Below are 14,469 nucleotides of genomic sequence, written 5' to 3'. Positions count from 1 at the left end.
CAACCTAAGTGCCCATCGTCGGATGAATGGATAAAGAAGATGTGGCACATATATACAATGGAATATTACTCAGCCATAAAAAGAAACGAAATTGAGCTATTTGTAATGAGGTGGATAGATCTAGAGTCTGTCATACAGAGTGAAGTAAGTCAGAAAGAGAAGGACAAATACCGTATGCTAACACATATATATGGAATTTAAGAAAAAAAAATGTTATGAAGAACCTAGGGGTAAAACAGGAATAAAGACACAGACCTACTGGAGAACAGACTTGAGGATATGGGGAGGGGGAAGGGTGAGGTGTGATAGGGCGAGAGAGAGACATGGACATATATATATACTAACAAACGTAAGGTAGATAGCCAGTGGGAAGGAGCCGCATGGCACAGGGAAACCGGCTCGGTTCTTTGTGGCTGTCTGGAGGGGTGGGATAGGGAGGGTGGGAGGGAGGGAGACAAAGAGCGAGGAGATATGGGAACATATGTGTATGTATAACTGATTCACTCTGTTATAAAGCAGAAACTAACACACCATTGTAAAGCAATTGTACCCCAATTAAGATGTTAAAAAAAAAAAGAAAGAAAGGTGGGGTTCATTTCACATAGAATTTTGAATGAACCTTTTTTACAAGTATAATAACTGGTACTTGCGCTTCTGCCACTCACAACTTGCTAGTTTCTGTCATTTCTCTAAGCACAGATACTACTGTTACTACTACTTCCAAGAATCTACCGAGTATCACCACCACAAGTCCCCCTGCTGTTCCTAATCCTAACAAGCCCCTAAACCTATCATTTCCACAAGGACCAAATCATCACCAATATACACCCAAAGTTACCCACCACGTCTCCTTCTGGCACATGGGTCATCTGTAACATCTGATGTTGGCATCAGCCAACAAAATTGAGACTAAGTTTAGCACAAATGGGTCTACAGGAAAAATGGGCACTGGAAAAATTCTGGACCTAAGACTTCTTTGAATAATGAGAAGCTTAGCAAACCTGGAGCTTCCCTGAAACTTAATAAGTTAAGCAATAACAGTGATGATGATCATTTGGATTTTGATATTGATCTCAAAGCTGAAACCATTTTTGAAAAAGGAACAATTGTTACTTCTCCAAATGGTGACAATCCCAATAATGATTATAGTTCTATATAATATATGCAGTGAATAATGCTGCAATCACAATTTGGAAAAACGTTTGCAAGAGTATGTGCCAAGGACCAAGCTAGAGAACTAAATGTGTAGCACTATAGCAATTAAGAAATAAACTTCCATTTTAAGCTCTCTATTGACTTAATGCTACAAAATAATAAAAATAAAATAATAAAATAATTTACTATAATTTTCTATTGCTGTATAGAGTGATGCTTTCAACCTCATTTAAAAAAAGAGCTACTTGATAGATGAATTACTTGAGGAGATGCTACAAAAGACTTCAAGCATATGTTAATTTACAGTAACTAATAAAATCTACATCATCCCCCAACTTCATCTGCAAGCATAATTTTCTATTTGGGGGACAATTATTTCAAAGTTCTGGTGTTCTCCAAATCTCTATTAATAGAATATATGAACAGAAGACTGCTGCTGCTCCTTCTCCTACTACTAATAACATTAATAATAATAATAGCTAACACCTCTGTAGTACTTACTATGGGCTGGACACTGTCATAAATATTTTGTAAATATTTCTAAATATATATAGATCCATTCAATTTTTTAGAAGAAAAAATAGATAAATATTTTTATTTTATTTTATTTTTTTATTTTTATTTTTTTGCAGTACACGGGCCTCTCACTGTTGTGGCCTCTCCCGTTGCGGAGCACAGCCTCCGGATGAGCAGGCCCAGCGGACATGGCTCACGGGCCTAGCCGCTCCATGGCATGTGGGATCTTCCCGGACCGGGGTACGAACCCATGTCCCCTGCATCGGCAGGCGGACTCTCAACCACTGCGCCACCAGGGAAGCCCATGATAAATATTTATTAAATCTTGGGATGAAGAAGGACTTTCTTTTTTGTTAATTAATTTTTATTGGAGTATAGTTGCTTTACAATGTTGTGTTAGTTTCTACCATACAGCAAAATGAATCAGCCATATATATACATATATCCCATCTCTTTTGGACTTCCTTCCCATGCAGGTCACCACAGTGCATTAAGTAGAGTTCTCTGTGCTATACAGTATGTTCTCATTAGTTATCTATTTTATACATAGTATCAATAGTGTATATGTGTCAATCCCAGTCGTCCAATTCCTCCCACTCCACCCCCGCTTTCCCCCTTGTTATCCGTACATTTGTTCTCTACATCTGTGTCTCTATGTCTGTTTTGCAAATAGATAGATCAATTTAATTCTTACAATAATCCTGTGGAATAAGAATTATCATTATCCTTATTTTACAGAGAAAACTGAGGTATGGATAAAGTAAGCCACATATCCAAGATAAAACTTCTAGTAAGCAAGGCAGCTATGAATTGAACTCTTCTGTTATAGTCTGTGTGTCTGACCACTGTTCTTACAACCAACCACTCAACCTAAATATCCAACTAGAAATATTCATAATCTGGTGGCAATAAGGCTTTCAATACTGTTTCCATTATTATAAGGATATGTTCTGCAAACAAGATTCTTTTAACTGAGTGTAATTTTATTATAAACTATCTTACTGGGAAAAGGGCAAATAATTAGTTGAGTTTCCATGTTTCTTTTATATAGCTCAGGGGGAAAAAATTAAAATTTCAGAATAAAAATATTGAACAATAAAAATAGTAGTTAATGTAGCCACTATGGAAAACAGTATGGAGGCGCCTCAAAAAATTAAAAATAGAACTACCATAAGATCCAACAATTCCAAAGAAAACAAAAATACTAACCCCAAAAGATATTTGCACCCCCATGTTCATTGCAGCATTATTTACAATAAATAATATTTACAATGGCTACAACCTCAGTAGCCATTGATGGATGACTGGATAAGAAAATGTGGCATATACATACAATGGAATATTATTCAGCTATAGAAAAGAATTAAATATTGCTATCTGCAACAACATAGATGGATCTTGAGGGCATCAGGCTAAGAAAATAAGACAGAGAAAGACAAATACTGTATTATCTCACTTATATGTGGAATCTTAAAAAAAAAAGAAAGAAAGAAAACTCGTAGATAGAGAAAACAAAAAGACTGGTGGTTGCCAGAACTAGGGGTGGGGAAGGGTGGGCAGGGATTAGCTAATATGGGCAAGGTGTTCAAAAAGTACAAACTTCTAGTTTTAAAATAAATGTAATGAGATTGTAATAAATCATGGTGACTATGTTTATTTTTTCAGGAATGGAAACAAAAGAACCTGTATCAATATCAGGTTAAGAAATTTTACTAGTATCTCAATTTATAGACATACTGGATTAATATATGCATATAAATATCCTATAACTTTTATCTAGAGATCTCAAAATATACACTGTTACAAGGGGGAGAAATAGAAATATTTCTTAGAGATTCAGTAACACCTGTCTTCAATTTGAATGCACTATAGTTTTAGGATCATTAAATTTTCCCCTGCATTTTATCAATATACTTTCAAGTTTCTCGAGAATAATCATGATGCTTTAGCAAAACACTCTAAAGGCAAACTAATATTTGAGTAAAGCAACTGTAAATAACTGGATTAAACTAAAATTATATTATATGTCATTTATATTTTAATTTTAAATATTACTAGAAGAGTGACCTAAGTTTATGCTAAAATTTTGGAGAATAGAAGAAAACCCAACAAAACACCATTATTCCTTAAACACAAAGGAGGAGGGGAAACAGTCTTCTAATCATAATGTATACACCTTTCATTGTTACAGTGCTATTTTCTCTACTTACATAAACAATGTATCATGTAACAGCAACATCTATAAAACGTTTTTTGTTTGTTTTTAGGGACTAATGCAGCGATTGACTTTTTTTTTTTTTAAACATCTTTACTGGAATATAATTGCTTTACAATGTTGTGGTAGTTTCTGCTGTATAACGAAGTGAATCAGCTATACGTATACATATATCCCCATGTCTCCTCTCTCTTGCATCTCCCTTCCACCCTCTTATCCCACCTCTCTAGATGGTCACAAAGCACTGAGCTGATCTCCCTGTGTGATGCAGCTGCTTCCCACTAGCTGTCTATTTTACATTTGGTAGTGTATATATGTTAATGCTACTCTCTCACTTCGTCCCAGCTTACCCTTCCACCTCTCCATGTCCTGAAGTCCATTCTCTACGTCTGTGTCTTTATTCCTGTCCTGCCCCTAGGTTCTTCAGAACCTTTTTTTTTTTTTTGATTCCATATGTATGTGTTAGCATATGGTATTTGTTTTTCTCTTTCTGACTTACTTCACTCTGTATGACAGAATCTGGGTCCATCCACCTCGTTACAAATAACTCATTTCATTTATTTTTATGGCTGAGTAATATTCCATGTATATATGTGCCACATCTTCTTTATCCATTCTTCTGTCAATGGACACTTAGGCTGCTTCCATATCTTGGCTATTGTAAATAGAGCTGCATCTACTTAAGGAGACAAAAGTCCTGTATGCAGAAAACTATAAGACACTGATGAAAGAAATTAAAGATGATACAAACAGATGGAGAGATATACCATATTCTTGGATTGGAAGAATCAACATTGTGAAAATGACTATACTACCCAAAGCAATCTACAGATCCAATGCAATCCCTGCCAAACTACCAATGACATTTTTCAAAGAACTAAAACAAAAAAAATTCACAATTTGTATGGAAACACAAAAGACCCTGAATAGGTAAAGCAATCTTGAGAAAGAAAAACGGAGCTGGAGGAATCAGGCTCCCTGACTTCAGACTATACTACAAACCTACACTAATCAAGAGAGTATGGTACTGCCACAAAAACATAAATATTGATCAGTGGAACAGGATGGTTCCACTACTTTTGCAGACAATCCCACAAGTGAGTTTGATTCACTTCCCTCAGTAAACAGAGAGTCTACTGACACTTCTAAAATTGAGACAGATGAAATATATTCTGAACCTCACAGAACAATCATGAAAGCCTTTCTCTTATAAATGTCTCTCAATATAGAGTCTATGAAGAAGGAAAAATAGCTAATTTTCCTGTTCAAGAGGATTCAGCTACTAAATTCAATTTAAGTCACATTACAAATGCAACTGGTCTCAGTCCAGCTGGAGAAAAAATCATTTCCTCAGTAACTGAGTTTCATACTCTGCCCAAGAGTGACAACAATGTGGAAGAGGAAGTCAAAATTTCTGAAACAGGCAATTTTTTTTCTAAAAGATGCAAATACATTGAAAGAGAATTCTTTCACTGTTAAATTTGTTGCTACTTCTTCTAAACCTCAAGCACGCTCCAATTTAAAAGGAGTCTCTTCAGTTGGCTTCACATTAACTCTTCCAGAAGCATATAGGTCTAATGATCAAAGTTCTTCTCCTAAAGCCACTACTGGAGAAGGGTCCATTGCAAACACTTCCACTGGAACATACAAGCTATCATCATGGAAACCGACTCCTCTTCCTTCTGATTTCACAACATGAGTTCATCTATGTATTATGAACTTGATCCAGTTGTCAAAATGAAAAAAAGTATCACAGCAAAGACTAATAATAATCATATTCTGGGCTTCCCTAGTGGTGCAGTGGTTGAGAGTCTGCCTGCCGATGCAGAGGACACGGATTCGTGCCCTGGTCCAGGAAGATTCCACATGCTGTGAAGCAGCTGGGCCTGTGAGCCATGGCCGCTGAGCCTGCACGTCTGGAGCCTGTGCTCCACAATGGGAGAGGCCACAACAGTGAGAGGCCCATGTACCGCAAAAAAATAAAAAAATAAAAATAAAAAAATAATAATAATATTCCACCTGAAGAAAGCAATACCTCATCTGTCAAAGCCAATGTTTCCCCTACTATCATTATTTCAACAAAAGGCATTAAAAACACTATTGATAACAATAAATTTGGAGAAAAGACTGTTATAGAGAAAGATACAGCCATGGAAGTAGTTCCTTTTGCAGAAAATATTTCAGAAGAGCACATGACAACATTTTAGTAGGTCAAAATATTCCAAATAATAACGATATGGTAACTATTACACCTATTGAAAACGCCCTTAAATATGCTGCAGATAACTACATCTTTGAACTAGTTAAGGAAGGAAATGGCCCCCTTATATGAAAGGCCACACATACTAGTGACTCCAGTGTGTCTGAGTCTCATGCATCTTCTGCAAGTGCTGCAGTCTCTGAACATTTACCCCAAGGATCTGCAATTGATATCAAAACTAACAAACACCAAAGCTTGGTCCCCAAAGAGGAAATTGCTAATTCTGAAAATGATCCTACTGTTCTCAAAAGTTCTACTGTCAATTTTAACACAAAGGCTCCCAGGTCCCTGATTTATTCTCTAACTGACTCAAGTTGGGCTTTTTCACCTCAGTTTCTAGATGAAACAGTTATAAAAAATAGTTGTCTAACTAGAAATAACACCATCATCATTCTCGCTAAAGGCAAAATAATGAAGTACCCATTTGTTCCAGACCCAGCACTAATGAAAAGAATGGGAGAGAGTAGATTAGTCACAACTGATTCCACTGATCCTGCTGTAATTACCAATCCTGTAGAATATAAAGACCAGTTCAACAGGAAATGTATCTCGTCTATTTTGTATAATAATTCTGTCCCAGATGGTGCAAAACCCACCATATTAGCCAGATTCAATGCAAATAAACATAAATCAAACTTGGCAGATATTCCCCATTCACAGAACAACATTACTCCTTTCGCTGAGTTCAATGTCACTCCTGATGATATTTCCTTCATCAATAAAAATACTGAGGACACAAACAGAGCTTCAATGTTTTCCTCATCTATGAATAAGGCAGCCATCACTGTGGCTGATTCTGTTGTTCTTTCCACTGAAGGTAGTTATGAAGGAGGTGATTCTATGTTACCTGGAGAAGATAAAGTTAAGTCTAGAGGATTCTCATCTCTGTTAACATCTGCTCTGCTCATTCCTAATTCCTTAACCGAAAATCCTGAAACTTCTGGCTTAATGACAGATAACTCCTTGTCTGAATCTCTATTACCTAGGTTAGAAATGTTAGAGAAAGCAACTGAACATGGTGACGTTATTAATGAACGTGATGTTCCAGAGGGGCGGATCATAACAATTCATGCCGACATTCATTCCTACCCATTGGCCTCAAATGTTTTTCTAACTGAATCACCTACTTTTTCACATATTCCCACTAATGGTGACATTGACTCATTTTTCTCTCTGAATAGAGATGCTCCTGAAAATTATAAAACGAAGACTGACAGAATATATTCCAAGTCTCAAACAGCCATGATGATAAGCATTTTCCCCCAGAGAAGGCTCTCAAAATAGTGTCCATGAGAGAAGGAAAATCGCTACTCTCTTTGATCAAGAAGATCCAGCTGCTATATCTGAATTATGTAACTTTATAAATGCAGCAGTTCTCATTCAAGCTGTGAGGAAAATCCTTCCATCAGGAATTGAGCCCAATCCTTTCACCAAGAGTGACAACAATAAGGATGATCCTTTCACTGTTGAATTTGATGCTACACACGTCAAACCTCAAACACCATCTAATGAAAAAAATATATTTTTAGCTGATTCTACATTAACTCTTCCAGAAGCATCTAGGCCTTCCTCTCGTGATAAAGTCACTAACACAGGAGGATCCACCACAAACACTCCAACTGAATTGGATGCCCTACAATATAGATCAATTTTTCCTTCTTATTATTTCACAACATCCCTGGGAACTTCCAAATATTCTGAACTTGTTCCTGTCACTACTACAGGAGAATATACCAACAAAAAGACTGATTATAACATTCTACCTGATGCAATAGTTATTCCATCCAAAAAAGTTATCATTTTGCCTAATACCATTACCTCTGTAAAGGATATGTCAAGTACTTTTAAAGGGAATATATTTGAGCACAAAGATTTTATCGAGAAAGAAACAGATGCTGAATATAAAATCATTTATTTTACAGAAGACTTTTCAGAAAGGGTGGATGACATTTCTTCTGCAGGCAAAATCATTCCAGCATATGTGGACTATATAACTATTATATCTGATGACAGTTGTTCTGAGTATGTCCCAGATAAGCATACCTTTAAATTAGGACAGAGAAAATAATTCTCTTATAAAAACAAGTACACTCATATATGCCCCCAAAACATGTGTGTTTCATGTACCATACACCACAGTTGCTGCTTTAGACAGTCTATCTAAAACAACACCCCCAGAGTTCAAAGCTAGAGAAAATTACCAAGCTACGATTACTAGACAGGAAAACAAGAACTTTGACACTGATGCCATTGTTCTCAAAGATTCTAATGCCAATGTCAATACCAATAGACCCACAACTCATTTCCTAATTGATTCAACTAAAAATTTTGCTTCTAGTTTTTCTGACAAAACATCTGTGTGAAAAAAACACCATAAATGGTAATGATGACACCATAATTACCCCTGAAGGCTTTGACTTAGGAAATAAAATAATTGATTATTCCCTTTTTCTAGACACAAAACCCCTAACTGACAGCAGGACATTCACAACTGATACGAATCCTGCTTTAAAAAACAGTGATAATTTCCTCAGGAAAAACTTATCACCTACTATTTATAAAGTAGCTACACCCAGAAGAGCAGACACCACCAGCATATCTGATTTTACTGAAGGTGAAACAGGTATAGCTGCAGTGTCTGATTCAAGGTTTAATAATTTTCCTTTAGTTCAGCATTCCAGTGATGACGTCTCCAATGTGAATGAAAACACAGAAGGTACAATCAACACAGTTCCTAATTTCTTTTATCCCTTGAAAAAGCTGTCCACCCATATGCCAAATGCTCCTACCTCTACTAAAAACAAAAATAACATTGGCCATTATAACATTCCATCACCAGAGGGTGTCATGTCTCCAAGACTTACATCTACGGGATTACCTGAAACTCTAATCCTAACTTCTAATGCTCCTACTAAAGAAACTGCAGCCACCAGACTTGCAAAAGATGCACTTATATCATCCAACAGTGTTAATATCAGAGACACTGGAGCCTGTGTCTATAGACTATGCTTACTTTAATGAGGGCATTGCCTCAGAAGGGTAAAGTACTAAAAGTCAAAGGGTCTCAAAGACTCTACCCTTTGTCTACACTGTACTCCAAGTTGATGCCACTGGTTCTTCAAACAATATGGTAGATATCAAACATCTGCTGCTATTGTCACCAAGAATAAAATTTTTGATATTGATGATTCTGGTGATCAAAAAGAATGCAAGGAAACAACCATCAAGTTTTCTACTCTTTTGCTTAATGAACACAGTAAACCAAATTTCTATTACACAGGGGAGGTAACTAAGCTTCTGCAGTGAAAGACGTAGCTACTGAATTTGAAGAAAGTCACCTCACAGATATAAATATAGTAAAAGGAAATGATCCAGTTATCAAAGTGGGAACAAACTTTCTAAAAGATGCTGACCTAAAGCCTTACATTGTGAATAAAAATGTCATTACTGATAATAAATCAGTCAATAAGGATTATGACAGTGCCCCTGTAGAAGCTTATTCAAGCTTTCACATAACCAAGGGTTCTCTCCCAGATGGATCTGTTCCTCAGGAAACCCATTTCATGGCTTGCTCCCAGAAGTAATTATCATTATTCCTAAAGATGAAAAATCTTCATCTAACATGGAGATAATTTCCACAGTAGAAGGAAATTCTCAGTTAAAATTTAATGCAGCCAATCTCAAAGCAACAGATACTGAATTTCAAGCTTCAGGAAGCAGAAATGTTACACATGAATCCATTGTTGAGATAGAAAAATGTTACCTAAATTTGAAGGAATTCATATTGTACCACAAGCTAACAAGGAGGCTGAAATAGATACTTTCTTTAAGACTGATATTTCTCAGTCACATATAGAAACAATTATCCCAAAGGATATCCATGAGGCACCTACAAACAACAAAGCAGATATGAGGGTTGTGACTGACCCTGCTGTAAATACCATCTTCCCTGGAAACAAAGAAATAGTTACCTCACAGACCAACACGCTTCAATTACAATTTCCTTACTCAAGTATCCAACATTCAAATCACTGAAAGGGAAGAGAAAAAAGTGGACGTTGTTACAACCAAATCTCAAAATGTAATGCCTCCTCTCAGTTCCTTCACTGTTTCTAAGGTGGGAATTCTTTAGTGAATGAAGATGTTGAAACTGAAGCTTCCACAGCAGCTGCATTCTAGTAATGTTTATAATCCTGTCAATTAAGGTTAAGTACTATATTTTCTCCAATAAATTTATAAAATCTGAAGATATATAGACTGTTTCTAAAACAGGAATTCTGTTTCAGTTGATTCATTTAAAACTGCACATGGCATTTCTTCTGATAACTCTCAACATATTCATGATACAGATAAAATCTCAATAGTGGACATCCCTATGATATCAGCATTTTCAAAGTTTATATCTGAGAATTCTTGTAGTCATGTATTCCTGAAAATCATAAATGTGACAGATGACCTTCCTGGGGACTTATTGCAAAATCTCTGCCTTTAGTTAGCAGTTTCTACTTTTCACTAAAAAAAGAAAAAACAATTGAAAAAATTGTTACCTAAAAGGAGACATAATCACCAAGCCAAACACCTCAAAGTTCAGAGCAAATGAAATATTAAAAAAATGTTACCCCAGCAAACTTGCTATAGCTGTCAAAATAAGGAAGATATATAACTTAAAGGACATGTCAGTATATATAAATTTAATACGTTTCTGGGAAAAGACAAAATGTTCTCCTTAGTGTGATAGACACTAAAACAATGGAATAAACTACTATTCAGATAAAATGAAACTTACTTATAGAATCTGATCCTCTGTTAAGTCAGATAATATCTTTGCTAGTAATGATCTGTTGGTCAAATAAGTGTATACTATATTCCCTACAGCAGATGACCCCAGTTACATCCTCAAGACTGCTAGGATCCAGCAATCCCACAAGGATTTTCTTCATATGCTTCCTGTTTTTCAATGGATGACACACTCTCAATCTGAAGTGTCCTTTTTGAGGTCAATGGCGAAAAAAAAAAAACCACACATATAATAGTAAAACTATTCTCCATAGAGAGAAAAGCTTTATTTTGCTACAATCAATGTGATTCAACTTCACAGCTATATTAGTAGGAGAGCTGATGTGATCACAGAAGTAATCTTTGAAATGAAAGACTATTTGACAATTATTATTTGTGAAGCTGATATTTTACCTGACATTTCTAACTGGGGATTAAATGCTCATAAAAATGAATATTTTGCTCCTTATTTTTACTCTAGACAACATAACAAATACCAAATACTCCAAGATAACTTCTAGCAGTTATACACCTAACACCTCCATTTTTACCTGTTTTGTACACACACACAAAAAAATTCCCCCCAAAAAACACCAGGTCTTCTGTTTATAGCATGCTTTATCCTAACTTAAGCTTCACAAACACCAAATGATGAGAAAAAAAAAAAAAAGTAGAGGTTAAAAACCTCCCATTAAGCTAGCCAACACAGAGATTGGCTTTACCCTCTGATTTCCTTCACTGCTGATGGAACTGATTTTATTTCTATTTAGAAATAAAAAACCCTGTCACTAACTTGAGACTTCCTTCTCTGTCCCAGATGCTGACAGCATTCCTTAAATCAAAAAAGACATTGGAGCCCTCAATAATAGTGATATCCCCTTGAAGCAAAAACATTTCTGAGAAGCTTCCTATATCTTTAAAGTGAAAAATATCCATCATAAAACCTATCTTATATTTCTACAGGGTATGGTGATATATCTATCCCAGACCAATCAACTAAGAGAAAACACTGCTGAGTTTGAGGTTGAGTCCATATCTAATGAAGAACAAGCATTTGTCTTTGAGATGGAAACCACTACTTTGGCTAATGCTGCTGCCCTTTTTCAGATTTAGCTCTGCCTGAGTCTGAAAATTCTCTTTCTTCTAACAACACTGGGAAAAGATTAACACCAGAATACAATCCCCTTTTATCGAATTAGCTAAAGCTTAAGGATGATAACAAAGTAATGATGACTGATATAACTAACATCATTATAGAAAATGCTCCCTCTGAAACTGAGGATATAATTATTAAGGCTAATACAGTTATTTCCACACCCTGATCTTGTTTCTGGGTATTTTGACATATAACATGAACTCCCTGCCAGAAAAGCCATTTGGGGTTGAAATAATACTCTCTACAGAAAAACATTCCTAAAGAAATTAAACCTACAAAACCTGACAATCACACCGTTATCCAAGTTAATTCAAGAAAAACAATTACAATAAAGAAGAAAACTGCCAAGACCTTAATAGGCCAGTAACGTATTTTTTATTATACCTACTGAAAAAGTGAGAATTCCCTCTCTGAGGAAAATAACTAACTGAAATCTCTGCTACCTAATTACCTTCTGCAGCTACATCCACTGTCAAAAATGCCATTAATTTGTTTTAGACATTTAAATAGCATGAAGCTCAAGAAAAGATGCTTCATCTCAAAAAGACACTGTTACTTACTTGAGAGACAGACATCTTGAAACGAATGCTGATAATCCGTGGCTCCTGGTGTTTCCGCCATTGACACTAAACCAAAAAAGTACCTGGCAAACTCTGCTATGTCTGTTTCAAGTGACACTAGCCACATGTTGGAAAGTATATCCCTTATAAACAGAGACATGGTAAATCCCAAGTTCCTTGTAATTGTATTATTTGGCTCTGAATGTTTATTTCATAATCAGAGGGGACTCTATTGTCTTTTCATCTAATAACAGTAATCATAACAGTGCCCAATCAGAGCACAGAAACAACCTCCAAGGACAGCCAGTGCCATTGGCCCTGTGGTTGATGCAACAATCACCATGATGACCAATGCTTCAGTCACTATAATGAACACCACTCTCCTGCCTAGGGATACCACCGAGCCCAGGGAAAGACCTCTGAGTGTGCATGGTGCCACTTTGTCCCTTGGCTGAGGATGGTTTGCCGAAAATTTATTCTCATCCTCCAACAGAAAACACTAAGATAACAACTGAAGCAACCATTTTCTTTGGAGCTAACAACACTATTCTTAAATCAGAAACAACTATTACTTCAGAAGGAGACCACATTACTTGAGTAAATGACTATGTGCTAGAAAGTGATTTTTCAACAAATACAGGCAACAAGCTTACAGCTACAAAGGAAAGACTAAAATTAGAAGATGAAGTTGAATCCCATCTGGAGAAAGAAGTTGCCACTCTGACAGACACTAAAAATCCAATGACTAATGAGTCTATTACTGAAAACTTCATGCCCATGAAAACTGGTAATATATCATCACCAGCTGCTGTTTTCTTAATAGATTTTTACACTGACATGGCAGAAGATATTCTCTTGGATACCATTGACCCAGGGTATGAAGATGTCTCACTAATTCCTGAAGTCTCTAGCACACTAAAGGAAAGCACAGCCAGCATTGCTGATACCCCTATCTTTCCAGCTACAATGGGTGAACCTGATATTAACAATTATAGTTCCACAGTTAAGTTCAATGTCACTGCTGATGAGGATGTCGATATCACTGACTCCTCTATCCCTGAGGCTGAAATTGCTCCAGCTACTGAAAAAAATTTCACCACTATTCCAGACGTAATCACCATTACAGAAGAGAAAGTAACTGAAATTGACCTAATTCTTCCTGAAAATGACCCCAATGCTGTGCCTAAACTAACTGATTCTGATGAGGAAAAGTTCATCACTGTGTTTGAACTCACTATCACTGTTGAAAGAGACAAAGATAACTCAGAAGATATTCTGCTAACTGATGAAGAGTCTACAGGTGGAGTCAGTGTTTGGATGGAGAGAGATATGACAAATGAAGCAGAGAGCCATCCTGTTTTGCTTACTGCTTTTGAATCCAGATATGACTTCTTTGTCCCTGCATCAGTAGCTACGAACTGCATGGAAGATTCACCTACTATGACAAAAGATTTGTCTGAAAATGATAGAATGGAATCTGTAACAAAGGACACTGAAGCACTGTCAGGAACTAACCTGATTTAGATACCCTAAACCATAAGGAAGGCACTTTCATAACTGAAATGGGTGTCTTTAAACTACTGAAAGAAGAACCATATGAGTTCCTGATTTAAAAGCAATAAAAACAACAACAAAAATGCCAGAGAATTGTGCAATAGCCCAGATAGCTAGTTTTAACATCTAAGAAGTTTGTCCAGCAAGCAAAAATCTTAATAAATGAAAGAATGTGAGCATTTAAGGCAAGTATAAAACTTAGAAAATACAGATGTTTAAAAATAGTGGTCATACAGCACAATATATTTATGGAAACTTTAAAAACTCAGCAATACAG

The 14,469-nt window shown here is 36.1% G+C and overlaps 1 protein-coding gene across 1 annotated transcript; it reads left to right on the top strand.

The window, feature by feature from the left end:
* Nucleotides 1-13,067: 13,067 nt before the first annotated feature.
* On the top strand, nt 13,068-14,251 carry CABS1 (calcium binding protein, spermatid associated 1). Its single transcript, XM_007472335.1, is given in 2 exon segments — nt 13,068-14,148; nt 14,151-14,251. Coding segments are annotated over 2 exon segments (1,182 nt in total).
* The last annotated feature ends 218 nt before the right edge of the window (nt 14,252-14,469 follow it).

This window comes from Lipotes vexillifer, unplaced genomic scaffold (genome assembly GCF_000442215.2).
Source record: "Lipotes vexillifer unplaced genomic scaffold, Lipotes_vexillifer_v1.1 scaffold1103, whole genome shotgun sequence".
NCBI classification, from domain to species: Eukaryota; Metazoa; Chordata; class Mammalia; order Artiodactyla; family Lipotidae; genus Lipotes; species Lipotes vexillifer.
This window is presented reverse-complemented; position numbering and strand designations above follow the sequence as displayed.